Genomic DNA, 27092 nt, shown 5'->3' with positions numbered 1-27092 from the left:
AGTCTCAGGCTCCGGATTCAGACTAGAGTTTCAATCCTGACTTCACTGCAATGGGATCACAGGGAAGTTGATTTTGTCTGTTTTCTCATCTGTAAAATGGGGAATAAAAACAGGCCTCTCCTTAGGGCTATGTAAAAAAACTTGCTGTAATGGTGGGTAGGGTAGACAGGTGTTCAGTGAGGGACTATTAACCAGCACTAACAGTCATCTTCATTATAGTAAGAGGAAGGTGTCCTTTTAAAATAAGGACGCTCATTTTTACAAGAAGCTAAGAGGTCAACTTTTTGTCCAGCTGTGACTTTACGGATCCCTGTTCTTCAGCAAGCTGCTCCTGTTCCAAGGCCAGCCTCTCAACCCAAGGGATTTGGAAGCTAGTTGGCAACCCTATCACAAAGCCACTCCCCGCGTATGAGGTCCTGGCATGCGAGACACGTATGTTCAATCCTAACTCTGGCTGAAATCCCCTATAAAACTATGCAACTTTAGCTTCCTGAGCTGTGGCACCCACGTGAGCAGCTATAACCAGAGAGCAGGAGGACGGCCAGGCTTTGGCAACACCCGCCGGGGACCAGTGTCCCGAAGCCCAGCCTCCCGGTGTCAGTTCTGCGGTTCTGCCTCCCGATGAAGGGCAGCAGGCACCTCTTAACCCACTTCGCTCAGTGAGGCTTCAGTCTGGGGACTGGAATCTCTAATTAGAATTTCCACATTCGGCAGGGGGCATCTTTATTTGTGGTAATAAAACGGGGCCAGAGCATTGCCTCCCAAGCCTACCTGCACCTCCGACAAAACATTCCCTGATGGCAGCGGGAATCCGTGATGGCGACCGAATCACAGACTGCACGAATGACAAAAGTTACGTTTAATTTACAATGTAATAAAGGTTACAGGTAAAAAGCTACACATAAAGCGTGAAAAGGCCTATTACACAAATGTACAAATCTCTGTACAAAGCTCATATCACTGTTTGCTACCTTCGTCTCCTGTGTTTGTTACTGGGCCGAGTCCTGGAGCTCTGGGTTATGAGAGCTCTCAGTAAAGGGGGGGGGGTCGGGGGGGGGGAAGAGCCTCTGAACCAACACCTAAAAATGTCCTCTTAGAGACATCAGTTACTTGCAAAGTAAAATTTTTTCAATTGGAATTGCTGCTCTAACTGGTCATATCCTTTAAAAATTGCCTTCATAACACACTTGAATAGGAAAGCAATGCCTTAAAGAGTAGAGGACAGTACTCTGGAATCAAACGAAAAACTTCAGCAAGTAGAGTACTCAGGTGTGACAAGAGAAACAAGTGAAGTTCAAACAATACCGTAAGTTTCAAACTACCCACCTGTATCTACAGCACTGGTCACAGATGAAGAAAATCAAAATGTTCTCATTCCAACAGAAAGGACAAAAGAGAAAAAAGCCTAACTACTGGACCTCAAAACCAGTGACCCAGACAAACATTTCTGAGTTGAAACCTTAGCTTAACTGAAGAATTCTAAACCCTCTTCTGATAGACCTGGGATCCATGGTGAACCCTTTGCTACCTGGGACTTGCAGGGACAGTAAACAGAAACCAGGCTGCTGGACCCACAGGCTGGTGATGCTGCTGCCATCAGCACAGCTCTAGATGCCACCGGAGGGCCTGGAGTCTCTCCCCAGGGTACACATGACTTTAAATCAAACTGACCCCAGAACGAGGAAGAAAAGAAAAAGGTGGTGACGGAAGAGGCCTGGGAAAGGGCCAGGGCAGCCTACCTAGTGGGAATAATATGAAACACTGTTCTACACTCATAAGTGTTCTGAAGACAGGTCTTTATGGGATATTCCAACCCCACCCCAGCTTTAACATTACATGGTTAGGGCCCCAGGAGACATTCTGAAAGACGAGACCGCACACATGGAAAGTTTTTCTCCCTAGTTCATTAGCTCCCCCGTCACCCTTCCACCCAATTCCCACCCAATCCCACCCTTCTCCATGACCAAAAATATCAAATCAGTAAGGAAGGTGTAGGCTTCTTGCCCGGCCAAGCCTCTTTTGCGTATTTCTTCTTCTTGGGTTCATTGACAGCTTCGGGGTTATAGACTGCAGGATTTGGTGCAGGGTTCATGTTTACTGCTGACGGCACGACGGGAGTCAAGTCCACGTCAGGGGCGAGGTTCGGGTATGGCATGGGCAAGCCACCGATGAGTGCTGTCCCATGGATGCCGTGTGGCTGAGAGCCGGCTTCACTGTGCGTGGGGGGCAGGCCCCCGTAGAGTCCTCCACTGAATGCAAAGTTCTGCATGCGCCTGCTCCCTGATTCCTCCAGGCCCAGGGAGCCAGGGCCTTCCACCCGCTTCTTCTGTGGTTCACAAGAAACAGAGGAGACAAGAGGTAAGACACGAGAGGGTGTCAGTTAGCCTTTTCTATTCCAACCCTAGAAAACTTGAAGAAGGCCCCTAACCCTCTAGCTTGTTTTGTTTCCTAGACAACCTATTTCACTCTCCTGAAATCTCAGGGTTTGAAGAGACCACCTGACAGTGGTTGTCTAACGTAGATGGTTCCCAAAAATACTGCTCCACACAAAGTGTTCACCATCCTACAATGCACTGGGAAAAATGAGGACGTGTGAGCTTTTCATAAAGTAAAACTTACCCAGTTTAAGTGACTACTCTTTGTCATAAGGTCATACCCCTTCCTCTCTTTTTTGATTTTAAAAATGCCCTTTTAGGAAACAGTGGTGATAATAAGTAATACAAGTATTTAAGTAAAAAGTTAATATCTTCACGTTGACCACACGACTTTTAAACATTAACCTGAGAGCAGAACAAATCTGTGGTGACAGAAAGCAGTTCACTGGGTGCCTGGGGCTGGGGGGGTGGGGAACTGACAGCAAGAGTACATAAGTAAACTTTCTGGGGTGATACAAAGCTATACATGGAGTATGGCGGTGGTAACCCAGGTGTATACATTTGTCAAACTCAAACTGTACACTTAAATGTATTTTATCATATGTAAATTATACCGTAATAAAATTGACAAAGAAGTAAAAACATATGGTTTTATATTTTATTTTTTAAAGTAATCTCTATACCCAACGAGGGGCTTGAACTTACAACCCCGAGATCATGCTCTACCGACTGAACCAGCCAGGCTCCTCTTGCTGGTTTTATACTTTAATGACAACAGAACATTCGGAAGGAAGGGAGGAAGGGAGGAAGGGAGGGAGGGAGGGAGGGAGGGAGGGAGGGAGGGAGGGAGGAAGGAAGGAAGGAAGAAAGGAAGGAAAGAAGGGAGGGAGGAAGGGAGGAAGGGAGGAAGGGAGGAAGGGAGGAAGGGAGGAAGGAAGGGAGGGAGGGAGGGAGGAGCTCAAGGAGAAATGTGACCTGAATGCTATGGAGACAACAGAGAAACACGTCATCTTGTACTTTTTCACACTGGCTTATGAATGCTCATGAAAGATCCCCCTCAACCCTCTGACCCTTTTGGATTAAAAAAGACTAACCAGAAATTTGACAGACATTATCAATCTAAAGTTTAATTTTTTGTTTTGTTTTTTAAATAAAACTTTCTATAGCATCTGTGACCAGCATCTTCCAATCACTTTTTGAATATCCCTGTTGACAGGTCTCACTATTTCAAGGGGTCACTTGCCCCTATGGACAGCCCCAGCTGCCACGTAGTTCCTCCACATGTTGAGCAGTTAGAACATCTCTGTAACTTCCACCTCTTGGTTCTTCAACATACCTGATCTTTCAACCTAATCCTGATCTGGGCTGGCTTTCCTATCTGCACCATTCTCAATCACAAGACAAAGGCACGGCCAAGCTGGAGGTGCCATGCAGAAACGTGACAATGTTCTTCCTCCCCTAATAGCTGACTTCAAGCCAGAAGGGCAAGGCTAAAGAAAAGTGGGCCTCTCTGTACCCTGCTGGAGGTAAATTTATAGGCTCCCATCACATCAGAATTTATATACAGCATCCAGCTGGCCAGTCGCCTGCAGCCTTTCTATGGCACTCCAGGATCCCCTAGATTCAGGTGGGGTGAAAGTCTTTCTACAGCATGAAAAAACAGAAGAACAAAGAATGTGTTTTAAAATTAAGCACACACAGGGCGCCTGAGTGGCTCAGTGGGTTAAGTGTCCGGCTCTTGGTTTCAGCTCAGGTCATGATCTCATGGTTGTGGGATCGAGTCTCGCATCAGTCTCTGTGCTGACAGCATGGAGACTGCTTGTGATTCTCTCTCTCCCCCTCCCTCTGCCCCTCCCCTGCTTACACACGCACAGTCTCTCTCTCAAAATACATGAATGAATATTAAAAAGCAATTTTAATTAAGCACACATTTAACACTTACCTACACATAAAAGAGTGGGGTTTTATTTTTTATTTTCATTTTTTTTCTTTAAAGATTTTAAAGTAATCTCTATACCCAACGTGGGGCTCAAACCTACAACCCCAAGATCAAGAGTTGCATGCTGACTGACTGAGCCTATCAGGCACCCCAAAAGAGTGGGTTTTTAAACCAGACTGTATGGCATTCCAAACAGTGTTACAATGTGCTTCCTACCTTGACTGGGACCACTGCAGTCTGCACCATGTTCCGGAAGCGACCAACTGAGGGATCCACATCCTCTGCAGAAGACACCAGAGGGTAATTAGTTTGATACTCTGCTGGGAGGAGTAAGGGAACAGGGCTGACTGCAAACAAAGTAACCACAACAACTCATATTCAAACAGTAGAATACAGCTAGCAATTCTGAGTGTTTACTGAGTGCTGGCACCGTGTTAAATCCTCACAACTCTATGAGGCAGGTACTGCTACAATCAACATCTAACAGACACACTCAGGCATCAATGAGTGAGCTGCCTGGCCCAGTCACCCTGCTGGAGAGTGGAGGGACCAGGATTTGTGTTCAAGGAGCCAGAAATAGGCCTGGGCCCTGGACCACTGCACTGTACCTACCCTCCCCAAGTTTTTTTCCATTCCACGTATGTCTTTTTTTTTTTTAATTATTTTTTATTTTTTTATTTAAAAAAAAAAATTTTTTTTTAACGTTTATTTATTTTTGAGACAGAGAGAGACACAGCGTGAACAGGGCAGGGGCAGAGAGAGAGAGGGAGACACAATCTGAAACAGGCTCCAGGCTCTGAACTGTCAGCACAGAGCCCGACGCGGGGCTCGAACTCACAGGCCGCGAGATCATGACCTGAGCCGAAGTTGGACGCTTAACCAACCGAGCCACCCAGGCGCCCCTAAAATTTTTTTTAAATGTTTATTTTTGAGACAATGCAAGAGACAGAATGCAAGCGGCCGAGGGGCAGACAGAGGGAGACACAGAATCTGAAGCGGGCTCCAGGCTCTGAGCTGTCAGCACAGAGCCCGACATGGGGCTTGAAATCACGAACCGTGAGATCATGACCTGAGCCAAAGTCGGACGCCTAACCGACTGAGCCACTCATGTGCCCCCACATATGTCCTTTTGAAGAGAGAAACCAAAGAGCAGATATTATCAACCCCAAGCCAGTGATAAAACGATGACACGTGAGACATGTGACGTGGCCACATACCACATACCTTGCCAATGTCTGCTCATTAGCAAATAACGGAAATTAGGATTTAGGCCCAGGGCTTCCGACTTAACCTGGCCTTTGACCTGAACAACTGTATACAATCAAGAATTTTACTGAAGGATTTGAAGCCCCCTGTCGAGGCGGCATGGAGAGCAGCCCCTTTTCACAGGGTACACACACATTATTGTGCCCTATAAAGTTTCTAGCTTCATTCGCTGCAGAAAGAAAGCGCTAAGACCAAGTAAGTGATGTGCTTGCAGCTGGTCACTCACTCATGCCTCATTTACTGGGCATCAAGGATGGAAGTAAAGAGCAAGATACTGTCCTGCCTTTAAAGAGGTCACAGATGAAAAGCCAGACAGGCTACAGCACAATGGAGGGGTGCAAAACAGTGTTCCTGGAGCACAGAGGGGACCACTGGGCTGGACTGCCTGGGATGAACAGGAGCTTTCTTGCTGAAGGCTAAGTGTGTGGAAACAGGAAGGGAGACTTACTATTATTACTAAAAACCTACTCCAAGACCTCTTTGTCTTAATATAGTGGTGGGAAAGGAAGTTTCCCTAATAGGTGTTGTTTATCTTATTTTAAATGCATAGAGGGTGACTGTTATTAAAAGAAACACTCCCAGGGTTGATGGGGGGGTGGGAGAGAGGGGAAAGTGGGTGATGGGCATTGAGGAGGGCACCTGTTGGGATGAGCACTGGGTGTTATATGGAAACCAATTTGAGGGAGGAAGAGAGTGAGGGAGGAAGGAAAGGAAGGAAAGGGAGGGAGGAAGGGAAGGAAGGAAGGGAAGAAAAGGGAGGGAAGGGAGGGAAGGGAAGGGAAGGGAAGGGAAGGGAAGGGAAGGGAAGGGAAGGGAAGGGAAGGGAAGGAAGGGAAGGAAGGGAAGGAAAGGAAGGAAGAAGGGAAGAAAGGAAGGAAGGAAGGAAAGAAGGAAGGAAGGAAGGAAGGAAGGAAGGAAGGAAGGAAGGAAGAAAAGAAAGACTCCTATGAATCCCTTTGGAAAACAAAGATTCCCTATTTGAGTAATTAACCCCTGGTCTGGCTTTTCACAGATTAGGATGCCTCTAAACAATACACCCTGGCATTACATTCACAACCAATCTTTGTTCAGTGAGTGAACAAACGAATGACTTCTATAGGGAAGAAGAGGAAAAGATACCCAGGCTCATTAGGAAGGAGATGAGGGCTGTAAAAAAGGCGTCCTCACCTTTTTTCTCAGCCCCACAGGAGTCCTGTTCCAATCATCCCTTCAGCAAGGAAAGCCAAACAAAGCACAAGGGCAACTGGAGCCCAAGAGGAGTGGCTAATGGGGTACACACTCCATGTGTGCGACACGCCTGCAGAGGGCCGGGGCTAACTCTCTGGGGACCCTGTCTTGCGCTGTGCTGGCTGAACGGCACTCCTGTGCTCTCCTCATCTCTAGCCATCCCACCCTGAGAGGACGTACCCATTCCACGAGATCTCTGTTCCTCGAAGATCTACCAACAAATTCCTTGCGAAGTCTACTTCTGGTACAGGAAAGGTTGCACGGATAAAAGGCAAAAGTGGTGGTCGATGATGATGGGGAGGGATAATGGTTAACACTTATCAGGGGCTTACTGAGTGCCAAGCACTGATCTGAAGTACTTTTACATATACTAAACATTTAGCCTCCCCACCAATCCTATGAGGCCAGTATCCGTTAAGTCACTTGGTCAAGCTCACACAGCTACTAAATGTGGAGGTCGATTTCAAACCTAAGTCCTCTTAACACCCATGCTATGCTCTGCCTGAGTACACATTCTGCTCCAGGGCAATAATTTTTAAGGAGAAAAACAGAGCAGACCAGACCCTGAGTTCTGAAAGAGATTTAAAAGATTGACTAATTCAGGGATTCCCAATTTGATGGCTGTTCATCAGTACAAAAAAAGAGCTTGTTTCAAACTATAGATTTCTAGGTCCAACTCCTAGGAACTCTTATTCAATAGGTTCTGGGGCCCAGAAGTAAGTCTCCCTAATTGGTCACTTGGCCCCTGCCTGAACACTTCCACTGGGTATTCACTGCTTTGGAGAGTAATCTCCTCCACTCCACATACCACACAAATGCCCAATCTTTCACAGGAATCCCGTTAATTCTTCCTCTAAATATAAGAGGGATTTGGGGTGCCTGGGTAACTCAGTTGGTTAGGTGTCGGACTCTTGATCTTAGCTCAGGTCATGATCCCATTTTGTGAGATAGAGCCCTGTGTCAGGCTCTGTGCCGACAACGTGGAGCCTGCTTGGGATTCTCCTTCTGCCACTCCTGTTTGTTCTCTTTCTCTCTCAAAACAAATAAATAAACTAAAAAAATAAATAAACGTAAGGATTCATTTTTTTGTTAACGTTTACTTATTTTGAGAGACAGCGAGAGAGAGAGCAAGCACATGAGCACGACCGTGAGATCATGACCTGAGCTGAAATTCAGAGTTGACACTTAACTGACTGAGCCACCCAGGTGCTGCCCTGCCCCTTTAAAAATGTTTATCTATTGGGGCACTTGGGTGGCTCAACTGGTTAAGCGTCCGACTGCAGCTCAGGTTATGATCTCGTGGTTCACAGGTTTGAACCCTGTGTTGGGCTCTGTGCTGACAGTTCAGAGCCTGGAGCCTGCTTTGAATTCTATGTCTCCCTCACTCTCTGCCCCTCCCTCCCTCCCTCTCTCCAAAGTAAATAAAACATTATTTAAAAAATGCTTATTTATTTTGAGAGAGAGAACACGTGCATATGCAAGCCAGGAGGGGGAGGGAGAAGGAGACGGAGAGGTGGGGGGTGGGGTGGGGTGGGACAGTGAGAGTGAGAGAGACAGAGACAGAGAGACAGAGAGGGAGGGAGGGAGGGAGACAGGGAGGGAGGGAGGGAGGGAGGGAGAGGGAGAGAGAGAGGGAGAGGGAGGGAGGGAGGGAGAGGGAGGGAGGGAGGGAGAGGGAGGGAGAGGGAGGGAGAGAATCTCATTGCTTTTTATGCTGAGCCAAATACTTGCTACTTACTGGCTCTGGCTTTGCCTACTCCTCCCTCTCTAAGGTCAGCCATGCAAATACCCAACCGCAGTGGCTGTGCCTCCTCAAGCATGGTCCCCCTACCCAGCATTTGGAGGAGGTTTTCCATAGCTGCAAGTCTCCTCCTCCCTCAGGACTACATAACACATCTGGTGGCTGAGGTCACGCTTGCATTTGGTAACCCATTCGGGTGAGTTCTGCTGGGAACACAAATGAGTGGGGTTGCTGTCCCCTAGTCATCATGGAATTTTTAACTGCACCTGACTAGTTGCCACATCACCCTGATGACTCATTCAATTAACTAAAATCCCCACATCTTTTTTTTTTCATGAGCTGTCACTGGAACAGATCTTCTCCATTTAAATAATTGGTATTTTGAACCTAAACGCAGGACTTGAAAGTTATTCTCACTGTATTTCATTTGGGAAGTAAAAGTTTGGGATCCTCGTTTCCATCCACTGAGACTGATTTCAAACAAGGTTTTCTGAATCTCAATTCCATCTTCATCATACAAACTATACCTTGGGTCTCTATGTCATCCACCTCACCTACCAGAGTACCTGTCATACTGTGTATACCCAGTAAGTGGTTGTTGAAGGACGGAACAAATTAGTGAACTTGGTGGCCTTCCCATAAACTGATGCTCTCACCTTGCTGACATTTCCATACAAATTTTCTAGAGATTACTTCCTTACAGAGAGGCAAGTCTTCAGTGCAGTTAATGGTGACAGCAAAAGGTTTTCCAATCTTAGAGAGAGGTACCATTCATACTCAGAACTCCACAAAGACAATAATGTTCTACTCTGAGGTAAAGATAGCAAACAACCCTACTTTACCTAAACTTCCGCTATGACGCAGACTTAGCGTCTCCCCTGCAGATCAGCAGGGGAGAATCACAGCCTGGCTCTGTCTACTGAATGACATGGGCCCTTCCTTTGGCTATTTCTTTCACAATGCAACTGGATGATGCTTGAGTGTTTGAGGGTACTTCACCAAGGCACCATAAGAAACCTCTCCCCTTCATACAGTGCCGGTTGTTCTAAACCTTGCTGAGAAACATTACAACTAACCTACACACTGTGTACAATACTCTCTGAGATCCAGCTTTCTCATCAGAAGAAACCAGGAAGATACCTCACCTGGATTGATGATCTCGTCATCCTCACTGAAAGTCACCCGTGAGTTCTTCCTCTTTCTCTTTGGTCTCTGAATGTCGAGATTCCCCTCCTCAATGGTCAGGGTGGAAATCCGCTTGTTGTGGGCAGTGTTGAACTCTGTCAGGTTCTAGGCCAGGGTTCACACAAGACAGACAGGAGTCACTACACAGGGAATTTGAAGAACATAGAGCTAAAGAGCAAGAAGGCTTTAGAAGTGAACCTTAACCTCTGCAGGCAAACAGCATTCTCTTCTGTATTCCAAAAAAATTCATTACCACCCTTGGACTGCTACTATTAACAAACCTCTTTTGACAGAATGTGGAACATCCTCACTGACCAGCGGGGCAGTGATGGTCAAAAGAAGGTGAACAACCCTGAGTTGAGAACAGATCATCTGTGCAAGTATCCTTGAGTTGAGGTTTTGTGTTTTGTGGGGCGGAAGAAAGACTACCATGTCTTCAAGCTGGGAATGAAAGAATGTGGCTGGGAGGAACCCCATGAACCACTCTGAATTAATGAAACAGAGTGGGCAATTGATAGCTTCTTTCCCAGCAGGCCCTGCCCACTGAAGCTCAGAAGGACAGGGCCAGGGCACTTAATATTTGGCATTAAGAGTTTGTCACTTCCCGTCCCTGCATATGGCCCCATTTCTATTCATAACCGCCCATCTATTTCAATGATTAACTTGGCCTCAGCACTGCTGCCTGCCTCTTCCCAATCCTCTGGACTTATTCCAATCTGCACTGCAGTCTGAGACATTCCAAATGTCTTGAGAACAAATGTCTCGAAGACCCAGAGAGGACCTAACAAACTGAACTTAAAAAACAGGGAAGCACGGAAGCAGCACAGTCACAGGAGTGACTGTCAGCAAGTCACTGAGGCTACTTCTTTAGAACAAAATAACTTTGATTTTGTAACTTTTGATTTGTAAGATTTCCATTGTGCTTTTCTTCCTAAGGGCTGGGAAACTGCCCTGGTGAACAAGAGGTATATGAATGAGGGTGGTTAAGGACATGCTGGTCTACCTGAATAGACCAGTCACACCAGTGCAGTGACAGACATGTAAACGGAACAGCCACATCACAAGCCACTGGGGTCAGCCTCTAGAAAAGGAAAACTTCAGCACTTTACATTAAATCTTGTAAAATTCATGGCCTTCAGGGCAGCCGGGCCCAAAAGAACAAACGCAGCCTAGTTCTACTCAGAAGTTTCTTGGGCTATTCGAACAATATAAAAAAAAAGCAATGTAAATGAATGAAAACTTCAGTCTCTCTGAGCTTATGTTTCTAGGTGACGGAAATGTTCTATATCTTTGCCACTCAATATGGTCACTTGCCACATGTGACTACTGAGTACCTGAAATGTGGTTAGTAAGCTATAGCATTGGACAGTGCAGCTCTAGAAAAGTTTAACTCGCAGCCTTGGCTTCTAACATCTGGTGAAGGTGCGCAGACAACCATAAAGTCTACTGGCTGTACACAACAAGCCCAACACAGTGCAGCTTTCCCAGGCATGTCACATGTGGCCACACTGCCTGGCAAAGTGGCAAAGGCCCACTACTGGGCTCAAGAAAACCTCCTGATGCTAGGTCACTGGCATTTCAAGCTACATACTGAAAACTAGAGTCCCAAAAGACAAAACAATGTCATAGACAGACGTGAAATTACATCAAGCTCGGTCTCCTCCTCTGGAAGCCCCAGTAAGCCCTTGAGTTCATCATCCTCTCCACCCATCTTCTCATCTCCTTTCACAGCTGACGGCAGTGTCTGAGGCTTCTCACGTAGAGTATATGCTCTTGTGGATGCACCAAACGAGACTGTGGAATCGATGGGAATTTGCTGAGGCTTGTGAGGCTCCAACCGAATGTGACCCAAGAAAGTGCCGTGTGCTGGGAATAACCAAATCAGAAATATAAGAGAGAAAACAGAAACAAAAACCAACCTGAGTTGTAGGAGGGAGAACAGCTCCTCCCAGAACATCAGTTTTGTTTTTTAAAATGAAAACAGCACTGGGTCCGCTCTGCATCCCTTGTCATGTGTCAAAATGAAAAGGAAACTCTTCATTGGGTCTTGAATCTCTTCAGTGGATCTCTTATACATCTTCAGACCTGACGTTACCCCATGTAACAAAGACCACTGCTTGCTCTCTGCTGCCAGACAAGTTTGGCTTCATTCTGGGTTCAGCAGGAATGGCTCCAACCCAGCAAGAGCCATGCCCCCCAAGGCAGAAGACGGGCATCACTGTGGTCTGACCTCTCCAGCCCCAAGTGTAAGGAACATAAGAACTTCTGGCCTGGTGGCAGTTATATTTGGGTTTTCCCCAGGACAATAAAGGAGGCTGGCTGAAACAGGTACAATATGAATGCCAAGTCAAGCCAAAATCCTACTGGAGAGTTTGAATATTTTTCCATGTCTGCATTCTGCATGTTATAAAATGGAGAGAAAAAATGAGATAAATTTGCAAGTTAAGTACTGGTGAGGCAAGTTTCTCCAAAGCCATTATATAAGCATATTGTGTCTTTGTGTGTGTGTGTGTGTGTGTTAGAGAAGGGGAGAAAGGATAGAACACGACCAGCCTAGAAGCAGGAGCCTTTACATTTTACACTATATTTATACATGGACAAATGAACAAACTTCAGAGCCCCATGAAGTCTCAATTACATTTCTGGGATCATCTTTGGCAGAGTTGAAAATCTTACTTGGAGTGTGCTTATGCAATTAAAATTGGTATTATTAGTAGTCAAAGCAAAATGCTTTGAACCTATTATAAAAAATTAAATTTTGCTCAGAGCAAGTATTTTTTTAATGTCCTGCACCACTACTCTAATACATTAATGGAGTTTATCACAGCTTCTGCTTAAATTGGACCACAATTTTATCATGGTCCTATCAACACCTGAATACCCATAGCCCCTGGCTCCTGAGTAACTTTTTTTTGCTCTCTATATATTCCTATTGCCTCGTCCAGAACATGCCTCCCCAAAACCCTCTTCTCTCTCCAGTCATCAATTATTTCAGGAAAATAGGAGATACAACAGAAATAGAGAAGGGCTGATTTAAAAACCAAACAAAAACTTCTTCCTTGATGAGCAATAAGACATGATTTCAAAATGGAAGAACCCAAAGAGCATTTTCACATTGCCCCAAAGAGAATGTGTCAAACAGGGTGGGCGTGAGTTACTTACTACTGTTGAGATCTATTAGGAAAACTCTCTTCAGATGCTTGTGGTAGACCAAGGCAGCGTGGACCCGAGAGCAAGACTGGTGGTCAATGGTAAAGTCACACAAATCAGGGTTTCTCCCAAATAAGTAATACTTCTTCTCATCAATAATCAGTTTCTAAATAAATATTAAATTAAATATTACTTAAATCTCGTTTCAACAGGGTTTAGCAAAAACTCTTCCAATCTAGTAAGTAGAGAATCTTGAGTGGATAAAATTCCTTGCTGAGGCGAAAACAAAATTATTTCCCACTATCCTTCAAGATAAAGAGCTCAGAATAATTTACAAACATTTTTGGGGGGTGGATGGCAATTAATCTCCTCAAATACAGGGGTTAAAGGTCTTGTGTTGGTATGAAAAGAACTTTTCTTAATTCTAGTAGATGAAAGTGGCTTGTGGGAGTGGCTGTCTTCTGTCCATTGGAAATTTAAGATTTCACCAGATCTTAATTTTAGGTCAACCAGGAAACCAGAAATACAAAGCATGTCTACAAAGTAATAAGACTGCTATTCAGAAAATCTACATTCAAATGAAGATTAACAATTGGTTAGGAAAGGACAGGGGTATAAACACCTATATATATTCTAATTATGCTGCCATAGCCCCAGAAGATTTTTGGAATCTTCTATAGGCAGTGCAATTACATTAGATACCACTGTATGAGCATCTAAATCTAACTTTATTGTCACTTCATTCTGGCCACAGAAAAGTATTACTCCAAGTTAACTCTAAATGGGTATTTGCTGTGTCCAAACATGGAACTACTTCATGGGGCAAAGATTTTCTAGGTTTGGGGGAATGGATTAACATTTATTAAAGGACTACTACTACGAGGCATTTTAAACATGATCTCATCAAATCCTCAAAACTCTGAAATAAGTACCACCTCTATTGTTAAAGACAAGAAAACAGATTGAGAGAGATGAAGCCACAAATCTAAGGTGGCCCAGCCGGTTAAGCAGCAGAGCTGGGGTCTGAACTCAGGTGTGAATGACTTACAACGCCAATATTCTAAATAATGTGCTGTGGGTCCAAAACAATTCCAAGAGAAGAGTTCCAAATGTTTCTAGACACTGGTATGGCACTAAACAGAACCCAATATATAATAGAATACCCCAATATAATAGCAGAAAAGGATATTTCACAGACCAGCGAAGTGTTATTAAAAATTTATGAGGGGAGGGACACCTGGGTGGCTTAGTCAGTTAAGCATCTGACTCTTGATTTCGGCTCAGGTCCTGATCTCAGGGTGATGAGATCGAGCCCCGAGTAGGGCTCCGCGCTGGGTATGGAGCCTGCTTGGAATTCTCTTTCTCTCTGTCTCTCTCTCTGTCTCTCATGAATAAGTAAGTGTGAGGGGAGAAGGAGCTGACAGATCAGTGTTAACTTTTTATTTTGCCAAAAAAGGACACTAAAAAAATTGTCACCAATTAGTATAACAATTTGTATAAAAGAAAGGTCATTTCAACACCAAATAAATAGGAAGGGTAAGGGTAAAGGACATTCTCCGAGCTGAATTTAGCTTTACAGAACATTCACAACACTGTCCTTATTTTCCTTTAATCCTGAATCAGTAAAGCCTTTGCTGATTGGTTGTAGACTGAACTGTTGTAGATGAAGGACTCTAGATGAATTACTGCTAACACTTCTCTCAGTTCTAGAGGTCTACAACTTGACCGCTCAAGAACATGTTTTTCCTTTATTTCTTAAAGTGTTTATTTATTTATTTTGAGAGAGTGAGCACACGAGAGAGCACGTGCATGCACAGGAAAGGGCAGAGAGTGAGAGGGAGAGAGAATCCCAAGCAGACTCTGCTGTCAGCACAGAGCCTAACATGGGTCTCGATCTCACGAACTGTAACCTGGGCCAAAATCAAGAGTTGGGCACTTAACCAACTGAGCCACTCAGGCACCCCTATGTTTTTCCTTTAAACACAAAGTCTCCTTAAGCTCTAGTTGACATTTCACACTATGCTGCTCCTAAAATCCCCAAGAGAAGATAGCACAAAGCTGAGTAGAGAAACAGTCATGTCAGTATGGTACCAGGCTAGCTCTCAAGAGGTTTAGATTTCATTCCTGGCTGTCACTGAATGCACAGCGGGCCACTATTCTACCCTGTGCTTTAGTGTTCCCCCTACAAAACCAGAAATATACCTCATACTGATAAGGAACAACTGCTGAGCACTTACGCGCCATATACTGTGCTGCGTTTTATGCTGGGTCACTTCATCTTCACAGCACTCTGTGGGGTAGGTAGGTACTTTTATTCTTATTTTTATGATGACAAAATTGAGGCACAAAGAAAATAATTAACCTATTCCAGTTTACACAGCTAAACACAGAAGCCACCCCCTTATCCGTGGGGGATATATTGATTCAGCTGATGCCTGAAACCTCTGATAATACCAAATATATATATGTATCTACTATGTCTCTTCCTACACATACACCCTTATGATAAAGTTTACCTTATAAACTAGGGACAGTAAGAGATTAACAGCAGTAATAAGAAAAATTCTAATATCCTGCAATAAAAGTTACGTGAATGTGGTCTCTCTCTCTCAAAATATCTTACTGTCCTGTACTTACCCTTCTTACGATGATGTGAGATGATCAAATGCCTATGTGATGAGATGAAGTGAGGTGAAAGGCACAGGCACCGTGATGCATTAGGCTACTACTGACCTTCTGACACCATGTCAGGAGGATCATCTGTGCCAGTAACTGAACCCATGGAAAGCAAAACTGTGGATAAGGGAGGACACTACTGTATTTGTAAAGCTGGATTAGAAATTCAGATCTGTCTTACTTCAGACTCTGACTCTTTTAACCACCACATGATAGATTTTCTTCACCCGGCCTCCCTTAAAAAATGTACCATGAGGCAAGGAACATTTTCAGGAGTGAACAAGTACTATGGGTCACTTTCTTAATTTTTCTTTTAACTATTACTTACCCAGTGTCTTTCAAGCTTAGCCTTAAGGCTCAATTAGTTCAATCTAGCTAGGTACATGGGTCACCTCTGGGAAACTCTGTCCAGCAGTGCCCATCTGCTGCTGGCAGAGCTTGTCCCAGACCTGGACCACTACGGAGCACCAAGATTTAACAACAGCCCTGACAGCTCAATCAATCATCCCCATGTCATCCCCAAGCTTTAAGATTTGGGTTGAAAATAAGACATTGATTTAGAACTGAGAGAGCCCTGAAATTTCAACATCTTGTTCTCTCCAAGTACTGTCCATGCATGCTGAATCTCATGGCATTTCTCATTCATATTTATATGCACACAGATTATGTCCACACAAACTTAAATTTGCTAATAACTACAGTGCTCACAGACTGGTCTCAAGGAAGTAACATATAAGGTTACCGGCTCCTGGGTTCTAATACAACACTGACCAACCTTCTATGATTCTAAGGTGCCAAAGATATACTAGAGTATGTGTTCAGAGGGGGAAAAAAGAGGGGCACCTGGGTGGGCTCAGTTGGCTGAGCATCTGACTTCAGCTCAGGTCTCTGTGAGGTCGAGCGTTGGGCTCTGTGCTGATAGCTCCAAGTCTGGAGCCTGCTTCAGATTCATTCTCTCTCTCTCTCTCTCTCTCTCTGCCCCTCCCCTGCTCACACTGTCTCTCTCTCTCTCTCTCAAAAATAAACACTTAAAAAAAAAAAAAAGAGAAAGGGCCTCCAAATTAAATATATACATTCATTATTAAAGGGACCTCAATTACAGAAACGTTCAAATATACTGAGGATAACAGTATGTCTTAGAATCAAGGAAATGTGTTAATTCTTGGACAATGTCCAAGTATATGAAATTAGTTCATTGGTCTTTCAACAGTCATTAACACACAATTTCTTTTCTCTCTCCCTTTTTTTTTTTTTTTAAAGATTTCATTTTTAAGTAATCTCTATGCCCACCATCGGGCTCTCACAACCCCAAGATCAAGAGTGGCATGCTCTACTGACTGAGCCAGCCAGGTGCCCCTAACACAATTTCTTGACTAGCTATGGCTAATACCACTATTCAGTTGTGCCTCTGAGTTATAACTCAGAGTGTGTCTTTACACACTGGGCTTAAATGACTCATGGCTTTTGTTTTAATATTGCACTTCTTAAACCCAGCTATCACAACACATCACAAGCCTTTGACACAAGGCTAGGATATAGATAGCTCGGTTAGTATCAAGTGCTAAATCCTTAAAAATAGGCACATCTCAGGTCTATTCTTCTCAGAAACAATGTAGTGATGTCTAAGGACTGTAACTTGACAATCGTGTGGCAACTCAGCATACCTAAGAGCACTGAAGGACAGAGAACACGATCAGTTAATGGAAACCAGTTATCGGAGGGATGTTTGAGAAATTAGAGTGCCTTGAAAATATGTATTATTTCACAAAGGAATATGATATTAGCATTAAAACTAGGCCTCCTTGTCTGTTTCTTCCTACTACAAACTAAATATTTACTAAATTCTAGTAACAAAATAAATTCCTGTATGTCTTCAAAGCTTCATACCATGTAGCAAAAATATTTTTTGTATCTATCAAACAGTCTACAGTAAAAAGAGTTTACAGACATTTTAGCTAAATTATTTCCTTGAATAATCTTGATGTTTTGTAACCTTGAAAATAGAAGAACCCATAACAAAAAGTCTCTAAGTGACTGGCTAAGGCAGGATGAATTCACAAAATTCAACACAACTCACGCCTTAATACTTTGCAAAACACCTGGGGCTCCTTCAGGAGATTTCACAGATGGCTTTTCAACCATGGAATACCTTGATTTTTACTATAGGCCAAAGGAAAACAACTGCTTTCAAGAATAGGGCTTTGAACCTTAATTCTGTCTGAGTGAGCAAACAGAAAACTGCTTGAAACATGGAGACTCACAACTCCATGCTCACAGGGGACTTACTCTCCATTTCTTGCTAAATAAATGGTACCATAAGGATTTTAAAAAACTTAGAAACTTATACAGACTAATAGCTAATCAAAATTCATGTTCTCTTGAGGTTCTGTATGGTGTTCATTCTAAAGACTTGTATAAAAGCTGGAATTCTGCTCTTTTCCTTTATAGTACTTAAATTATAATCATCTAATTTTTGTGTGACTGTCTTTCCCACCAGACAATTTAAGAATAGGAACCACATTTGTTGTGTTCACTGTTGTAGTCTGTATGCTGAGTACCATGACTGGCACATAGTAAGCATTCAGTAAATGTCTTGAATGAATGAATGAGTTTTATCTTCAATCCAGTCTCTTTCTGAACAAGCATTTTAGCTTACTATATTTCTTTGAAGGGCTTGGGCCTGAATTGCATAAATGCAACTTAAAAAAGTGAAAATCTACATCATTCACTTTCTTCTTCGGTTACTGCATATCTTGCAACTTCAACACAATTCCACATACTCAGAGAGAAAGAATTCGCCAAGTTACAGGGCTTCCAGTTTGATGGGGACCCATAAGCCTATGATCAATTAAAACCCTTCATCTGGCAGGTGAGAGAAGTCACAAAAAACTGAGTGTCTGTGGGAGATACCAGTTTTGAATGTGTTATATCACCATGTGCTTTTAATAGAAAAAAAAAATCAGGATGAACGAAAGTAGCATTGCTGGAAAACAAAGCACAGGAGAGGGGGCGGAAAAGTGAGTCACGGGCAAAAATGCTTAGTGTGATGAGGGAAAAAAAAAGAAAAAGAAGACATGTGTTTCCATACCTCAATTAGCTTGTCTCCTTTGACTACATCCAGATGTAAACCAGGTGGGGGTTTACCTGCCCTGAAAAATAAGAGTGAGGAAAGCATTTTCAGGATGAGTTTACAAATGCCATTTACAATTATTGTCCCATTCAACACTGCGGCTCTTTTACCAGTCTATAATTAGTTCATGTTCAGCAGAAATGTCATCTACTTCACTGTTATTACAGCTCCTTTCTACATTTGACACCTCCCCAGTGATTCAATTGCTCTAAAACAGACTTTAGTGGATCTGTATTTAGAGCAGCACCAAAGAAACCTATATCTACCTTGGAGAAAAAGCAGCACAGAGAGTCCAAGTACTACTATAGCTGGGGCAGTCTGGTCACTTGAAGTTGGAATCTAAGATGTGCCACTACCACTAATACCATATAAAGGCAGAATGAATCAGTGGTGTTTGGGGCTGATCAAGATTAGTCTCATCACAGAATAAACAGAGGCTACTGTCCTGGGCTCTGAGACCAAATCAGAGGTGCATAATTAGGGAGCTAGGGCAATCCAAAAGCATGTCCGTAAAACCAGGTACCAATCAATACAAGAGGTGTTTGTTACCCTTGAACAGGTCTGTCTACAGTGGTATGTTTAAGGGAACAGTTCCCTATACTCCTATAACCTATACTCCTATAACACCATTCAAGGAGGATACACATATGTCAAAGCAGCTAACAGTGGCTGGTACTTACCAGACTGAGGAAATGGCTGGTGATTGCAAATAGTCTCTTGTAACTATAAGTTTACAGTCCTGGTCCAACTTCTGAAACCCATGCAGCAAGGGACCAAAATGGACATACAATTTGTAGACTGAAGCAACTGGGTGTTACAAAAGTGCAGAGGGACCCAGAAAACAGCCACACATTTGCTTCAGGCCTTTGCTCCTTTTAAGTTTGAAGAAAGAACAATCTTGCCAGAGCCCCTACATTTGCAAGCGCATGCGCACACACACGCACGCATACACACGTACACACGTACGTACACACACACACACACCCCGTAGTCATCTCACAATCCTGACTCAACTCTTCTATGGCAGTTGCTGAAAGGGCAGTGCACTGAGCAAAAGCCCATTTTGTCCGGAAAACAGGGAAAGAAATGTTAAATGTTACATCCAAAACATGCTTTCTGAACTCCTACTGTGTGCCTGGCTTAGGCCTAGGGGCTGGGAACACAAAGATGAATCAGACAGCCCTTGCCCTTGAGGATCTCAATATAACGGGAAAGAGATGAATAACACCTAAACTGGGATGAGCTACAGCAGAAATAGCTCTAACTCGCATGGGTCTCCTTGCAAGGCAATGCATATTTATTCATCTTGTAACCTACTCAAAGACTAAACTAAATTATTCCATTATTCCCAAGAGCTTGAGAAGGACTGAAAGGGATTCATTCCAAAAATTACGGATGCCTACTTTGAGGTGGGTCAAAGCCGTCCCTACCCTCAGGGCGCTTCCAGTCTGCGGGAGACAGAAAAGTACTGCACGGGAGATGCAGCAACGACAGAGAGATGCTGGGCGCTGAGCTTGGGCTGGGGCCGGGAAGCTGGCTCGTGCGCGCTCGGGACAGAGAGCAGGGGGGCAGGTACGGTGCTCCACAAGAACACCAGGCACCCAGTCACTAGTTGGGGTAAGTTCGGGGCCAAGGCCCCGAAACGCCCCCGGCAACCGGCTGATCGCCCAAGGGACTGCCTAAACGAGCACCTCAGAGCCCCCAAGTCTGGGTTTCCTCAGTTTCTGGGCCCGGGCTCCAGGCTCCCGGTTCCTCCACACGCCGCCCGGCCCGACGGACAGTTCTCCCTCAATCAGTTCCAGAGTCTCTGAGCCGTCCGGCTTGCTGCGAAAAATGAGCCGCCCTGCCAGTCCGGGCCAAGCCAGGCCGGGCCAGGCCACTTCAGCCCTGGCCGCCCCGCCACTCACCAGGTCGGGCAGTCGAACAGCGGGAGGCTGGAGCCGGAGTTCGCGGCTGCCGCCATCTTGCGTCTCCCCCTCCCATTTGGCGGGCCCTAAGCACGCCGGGAAACTGGAAGACCCAGAGGGGAGAGGCAGCATCCCAGCAGTCTGTGCGTACGCACTCGCGCGCGCGCGCACGCCCATCTACGCATGCATAGGGCGTTTCTAGTGGTGGTGGAGCCTGGGGTCTGGTTTCTCAAGTTCTCTTTCGGTGTTTTGAGACTGCCGCCCTTCTCCGGAAGATCCTCGGGAGGGTACGGCTTTCCTTGCCCAGGAAGTGCCTGAGGAAAAGGGGCTCGTAAGGAGGGGTGTCGGTCTCCCTTAATGTCCTCTTCCAGACAACGCTTCTGGGCTCTAAAATCTTGGGACTCTATCCTTGCGCTGGGCTTGCACCATCAGCCTTTCCACCCCTATCTAGCGTGAAGCTTGAGGGCAGAACTCAAAAGAGAGTGGAGTGTTCAGTTTCTCCTGGCCCTTCTGCACAGAGCTGCACGCACCCTACTTACTTCCCTTTCTAATCCAAACCTGGGTCTTGAGGATTTGTGTAGATTCTGGGAGACTGCCTTAGGGGATCATCTAATCTGTTTATGAAAACCGGACAAACTGCATGCAGCAAGGAGCGGATCCAATTAGAAGGCAGGCGTCCACATCTTAAGTGTACGCGAATGGAATGGTTAATCAGGCTGTGGCCCCTTTGGATTTTAAATTTTTGGTCACAGTGATTAGGTAGTGCAAGGAAGCATTAGGATTCAGGCCTGCCCTAGGTGTAAAGGCTGAAAGAGGCCAATAGCAGATCCTGTGCCTGTAATGGCTTTATTGAACGATTATTTAACTGGGCAAGTACATGTTTTATATGGCTCATCCATTTAATCCTCACAACACTTGAGATGGATATAATGATCCCTGAGGGGAGGTTCAGAGAGGTTGAGTTACCCAGTCTCACCCTAGAACAAGTGGTGAGTGGGTTTCCAACCTAAATCTGTATGATGCTAAAGGCTGTGCTCTTAAATCACCACTGTCCCTCGCACTTAGATGTTGGTACAATTACATTTATTAGCACACAACTGGTGCCTAACATTTTTTCATTTTCGTAGAAAACATGAGAGGATTATCTGGCCTTTTTAAAAGAAAACAATGGCAAAATTACAGTTCACCCAAAAAGAGACACTGCACAGCAAGCCAGCTCTATGATGGGGTTATTTCTTTTCCTGCTACTGGTCCTTTAGATTTTTAAACCAAACATCAGCCTGGTGTTTGCTCTTTTGACATCTCCAGGCATCAAAATTTAACTGCAGCATAATATTAACTTTGGTTTTTAAATTATCAACTCTTATGGGTGTACGAGAATCACCTTTTCCTCTGGCCTTCAAAAACACAGTAAACTCATCCAGCAAGCTAACTTGATCACATCACTTACCAAATGACCTGTTAATATCCTCCTTTCCAGACTTGTGATTCCAAAGACCAGGCTGATGAGAAAAATACAAATTCTAAACTTAATTTGAAGAAAACAGGCTACAGCTCCTCCTTTGAGCACAAGTACGTGATTCTTGAGAAAGAATTATTCTCAAGTGTTTTGAGTGTAACAGAAAAGAACAAGGTACTTTTATCTACAGAGATTGTCCATGCCTTTGAGGTTCCATGCCCCTTTTCAGGCATAAGGTGGTGTTGAAGCAATTTCCAGCTAACAGTGACCTGATATCTTATGTCGGCTTTGCCTTTCAATTTCTCAGCTTCTGTGTGTGGTTCATTATTTAATCCCTTCTAGTGCTGACTATACACCCAAGAAACCTAAAGCTATATTCTTACCCATATAATTCTTTACTCCTTGGCCATGTTTCCTGTTTCCAGCACAGCTGACAATCACACTGGCTTCTGATGTAATGGCGCCTTACATTTACCTAGGTCTTATAAAGCAAAATGCTCTTTGTTTGGGCGCCAATGATGTCAGCATAGATCAGCAAACTGAAGGGCAGCAGTCACTGAAATGGAAAGACTGATGGGCCAGCTGCCTTAGGATTTTGGTATCTCAACTAAGATTAATTTCTTAGACTCTGAGACCTCCTTAGAATAGAACCTAAAGACAATTAGGAGGATATTCAGGTCAGAAAACTTTCTTAAAACATCTTTGTGAATGATCAATGGGGACATTGAAAAAAAAATGTGTTGGTGTATAGATAATACAGACAGGAGGCTTCATTTAGCAGAGTGGTGAATGAAAAGTTCACAGTGTCCTGACTGAAGAAAAGATGTTCTTGAAAAGTTGGGCAGAAATTGCCACTACTCCATATTTTTAGAGAATGCTTCATGAAAGAGGTGAGCAGGATAGTTGTATCAGTGATACACAGACACAGTGGAGTGTCTCAAGGTGTGGTTTCAAAGCCTGAGTGCTTGGGATCAAATCCTGGCTCCATCATTCCTAAACTGTGCCTGTGGGCAGGTTACTTACTAAGCCTCCATTTCCGAATCCATAAAAAACAGACAAGAAGCATACAAAATTTATATTTAGCATAGGAAATTACTAGCAGTAAGGGCTCAAACATTATGCCACAAATGACCACGCACATGTAGAGCACTTCTTCAAGCTTTTAAATTCCTGTATTAGACTGCCATTCCTGGCCCAACTTCCTTCAACTGTAAAGTGATGGGGCTGGTCTAGATGAATGTCTCACAGACATCAGAGATGTCATGGACCAGGGGCGGGGAATAATACCAGGTGTCAACTTTTATTTTGCCAATTAAGGAGATTTAAAAATTAAGACTTGTGACATCACCTTTTCATTTTTACAATCTTGAAATATCCTTCTTAAAAAATGGGAAAGATCATCTCAGACTCAAAGATGGTACTTGAAAAAGCCCACTACATCGTTTTTCTCATTTCTCCGTGGACTGGTAAAAACTTGGTCCATAATCACAGTCCAACATTAAAAATCCTATCATTTCAAGTTTATCCCTTAAAAATTAGGTGCTACATTGTTAATCAAATTTCATCTTGGAGAAGTACTAAAATGAACTACTCATTTGGCCTAAAAGTAGGTTCAGAGGTTGGGTATCAACACCTTTCAAACTCTATCCTGATTAAATGGAGAATCTATAAAGTAGTCATATTTCATAGCACTGTAAAGCAATACTGAAAAATCCTCTGAAACCTAGGGATACCCTTAACATACTTAGAAAAGCAGGGAGAAGCAGGTGAGTCTTAGCCTTAGGAAACAGGATAGACTGAAATCTGAGTTGGGTTTTGGTCTGCATTTAGTGATCACAAGCAAAAGCTTCATGCCCATGATTAAAGATAGCCTCTGGATAAGAAGAAAAAAAAGAATAGATTTTTAAAAAGATTTTATTATTTTTTCAAATGTTTTATTTATTTTTGAGAGAGAGAACGCAAGCAGGGGACAGAGGATCTGAAGCGGGCTCCATGCTGACAGCAGTGAGCCCAGTGCAGGGTTTGAACTCATGAACCAAACCGTGAGATCATGACCTGAGCTGAAGTCAAATGCTCAACCACTGAGCCACCGGGGTGCCCCTTTTAATTTTATTTTTTAGTAATCTCTACACCCAATGTGGAACTCAAATTCACCACCCTGAGATCAAGAGTCACATGCTTCACCAACTGAGCCAGCCAAGCGCCCCTAAAAAAGAATGGAGTTTTGTTTTTTTTAAATTTTTTTTTAACGTTTATTTATTTTTGAGACAGAGAGACAGAGCATGAACAGGGGAGGGGCAGAGACAGAGGGAGACACAGAATCTGAAACAGGCTGCAGGCTCTGAGTGGTCAGCACAGAGCCCGACGCGGGGCTCGAACTCACGGGCCGTGAGATCATGACCTGAGCCGAAGTCCCAAAGTCGGATGCTTAACTGACCAAGCCACCCAGGTGCCCCAAGAATGGAGTTTTTAAAAAGAAGAACAAAAAGAACAAAGCTGGAAGTATTCTTCTGGATGTCAAAATCTACAAAGCTATAGTAATCAAAACAGTATGGTACTGGCACAAAAATAGACACACGGATCAATGTAACAGAATAGAGTCCAAAGAAAAACTACTTACACGGTCAATTAGTCGATAACAAAGGAGGCAAGAATATATAATGGAGAAAAAGACAGTCTTTTCAATTAGTGGTATTGGCAAAACCAGACTCTCTTATATATTAAAATAAACTCAAAGTGGGTTAAAGCCTTAAATGTAAGACTTGAAACATAAAACTCCTAGAAGAAAACAGGCAGTAAGCTCTTTGACATTGACTTTAGCCTGTTTCCTCAGGCAAGGACAACAAAAGCAAAATAAACAAATGTCACTATATCAAACTAAAAAGTTTTCATACAGTGAAGGAAATCATCAATACAATGAAAGGCAACCTACTGAATGAGAGAAGATATTTGCTAATGATATATCCAATATGGGGTTAACATCCAAAATATATAAAGAACTCATGCAACGCAATATAAACTTTTTTCAATTAAAAAATGGGCAGAGGACCTGACTAGACATTTAAAAAAATTTTTTTTTTACATTTATTTATTTTTGAGAAACAGAGTGAGACAAAGTGTGAGTGGGGGAGGGGCAGAGAGAGAAGGAGACACAGAATCTGAAGCAGGCTCCAGGCTCTGAGCAAGCAGTCAGCACAGAGCCTGATGCGGGGCTCGAACTCACGGACCATGGGATCATGACCTGAGTCGAAGTCGGACGTGTAACCGACTGAGCCACCCAGGTGCCCCATGACTAGACATTTTTCTAAGAACACATGCAGCTGGTCAACATGAAAAGATGCTCAACATCACTAATCATCAGGGAAATACAAAACAATACCACAATGAGATATCACCTCACGCCTGTCAGAATGGCTAGTCCCCAAAAGACAAGAAATAGCAAATGTTGGTGAAAATGTGGAGAAAAGTGAACCCTTATGCACTGTTGGTGGGGACATACATTGGTATAGCCTCTATGGAAAACAGTATGGAGGTTCCTCAAAAAAATTAAAAATAGGAAAAAAAATAGAACTACCATATGATCCAGCAATTTCACTTCTAGGTATTTATCTGAAAAAAATGAAAACACTAATTCAAAAACACATATGTATCCCTATGTTAATCACATTATTTACAATGGCCAAGATATGGAAGCAACCCAAGCGTCCATTGATAAATGAATAAAGATGGGGTATGTGTACACACACACGAACACACACACACACACGAATATTACTCAGCCACACACAAAACATGAAAGCTTGCTATTTGCAACAACACAGATGTGGAGGCTTTTATGCTAAATTAAATAAGTCAGAGAAAGATAAATACTATATGATTTCACTTATATGGAATCTAGAAAACAAAAAAAATGAACAAAGAAAACAAAATAGAAACAGACTCCTATATACAGGAAACAAACTGCAGGTTACCAGAGTGGGGAGGGGTTGTGGGTATGCATAATGGGTGAAGGGGATTAAGAGGTACAAACTGCCAGTTATAAAATAAATCATGGGGATATAATACATAGCACAGATAATATTGTTGATAATGTAAAAACTTTGTTTGGGTCACCAGGGAGGCTCAGACGGTTAAGTGTCCAACTTTGGCTTAGGTCATGATCTCTACTTCGTGAGTTCAAGCGCCCCATCAGGCCCTCTGCTGTCAGCACAGTGCCTGCTTCAGATCCTCTGTCTCCCTCTCTCTCTGCCCCTCCCCCACCCTCTCTCTCTCTCTCACACACACACACACACACACACACACACACACACACTCTCTAAAATAAACATTAAAAAAAAACTTTGGTGACAGGTGGTAACGGTACCTTTGTGGTGACCATTTCATAATGTACATAGATATCAACTCACTATGTTATATACCTGAAACTTAGAATATTGTAGGTCAATTATGCTTCAATTTAAAAAATGAATGGAGGACACTTAGGGTGTTTTACTTTGCACTGATGCAATGGTAATTCCAATTTGATATTTTTGTCCAATGGTAGAAGGCAGTGTATCACCACCCCTTAGCAAAACAAGACAAGACAAAACATTCTCTGAAAGCAGGAGTCTAGCTGCTACCAAGTTCTTGTTCTGGAGCGTTCCCAGATGAAGGGCCCAGAATGACATTTCTACTTTACCCTATATAGTACTACAGTTTTAATTCACTTGAGAGAATGGTAGATCTGCTTAGTGTTTCTACAACATTCCATAAAGGAAGGAGAAAGGAGAAGAGAAAATGAAAATAATACAGGGGCAAACAATTTCTTATGTTCAGGCCAAACCCCTGTGATCCTTATAATCAGAAAATTTTACAGCTAGAAGAGAGGTACTGAGAAAACTTGGGGCTCATATGTTAAAAGACTTGTCCAAATAACTACAGCGATTTAATGGCAGAGCCAAGATTCTTCAGTTTTTCTGTACTCCGGTCTGAAGGTTTTTGTTTGTTTGTTTTTAATGTTTGTTTTTGAGAGAGAGAGAGAGAGAGAGACAGAGCATG

At 43.5% G+C, this 27092-nt stretch overlaps 1 protein-coding gene and 1 non-coding gene across 3 annotated transcripts; both read right to left on the bottom strand.

The window, feature by feature from the left end:
* Window positions 1-844: 844 nt before the first annotated feature.
* On the bottom strand, window positions 845-22512 carry PPP1R8 (protein phosphatase 1 regulatory subunit 8). Of its 2 annotated transcripts, none has more exons than XM_027059926.2 (7): window positions 22439-22512; window positions 18648-18708; window positions 12896-13049; window positions 11379-11599; window positions 9694-9838; window positions 4531-4595; window positions 845-2326 (listed from the first exon to the last, which is right to left on the bottom strand). In XM_027059926.2, exons 4-7 carry the CDS (start codon window positions 11442-11444, stop codon window positions 1973-1975), a joined length of 630 nt encoding a protein of 209 aa, XP_026915727.1. In that variant the 5' UTR covers window positions 11445-11599; window positions 12896-13049; window positions 18648-18708; window positions 22439-22512; the 3' UTR covers window positions 845-1972. The 2 variants fall into 2 exon arrangements, with proteins under 2 accessions (XP_026915727.1, XP_026915726.1); XM_027059925.2 differs by lacking the exon at window positions 22439-22512 and adding an exon at window positions 20597-20745.
* LOC113599694 (small Cajal body-specific RNA 1) lies at window positions 16958-17123 on the bottom strand. The gene has a single exon (XR_003420607.1). It is a non-coding gene; the product is annotated as a small Cajal body-specific RNA 1 (non-coding RNA).
* Window positions 22513-27092: the final 4580 nt, after the last annotated feature.

The sequence above is a fragment of the Acinonyx jubatus genome, chromosome C1 (assembly GCF_027475565.1).
Source record: "Acinonyx jubatus isolate Ajub_Pintada_27869175 chromosome C1, VMU_Ajub_asm_v1.0, whole genome shotgun sequence".
Lineage (NCBI taxonomy): Eukaryota > Metazoa > Chordata > Mammalia > Carnivora > Felidae > Acinonyx > Acinonyx jubatus.
Note: the sequence above shows the minus strand (reverse complement) of the source record. Positions and strands in the feature narration are given on the sequence as shown.

Bases quoted from the DNA above. Each gene is read 5' to 3' on its own strand.
- PPP1R8 (XM_027059925.2), bottom strand. From the start codon at position 20,652: ATGGCGGCAGCCGCGAACTCCGGCTCCAGCCTCCCGCTGTTCGACTGC. The intron at 11,600-12,895 runs GTAAGTAACTCA...GGTTATTCCCAG, and splicing joins CCTAATAGATCTCAACAGTA to CACACGGCACTTTCTTGGGT. The intron at 2,327-4,530 runs GTAGGAAGCACA...TGTGAACCACAG, and splicing joins CTGCAGTGGTCCCAGTCAAG to AAGAAGCGGGTGGAAGGCCC.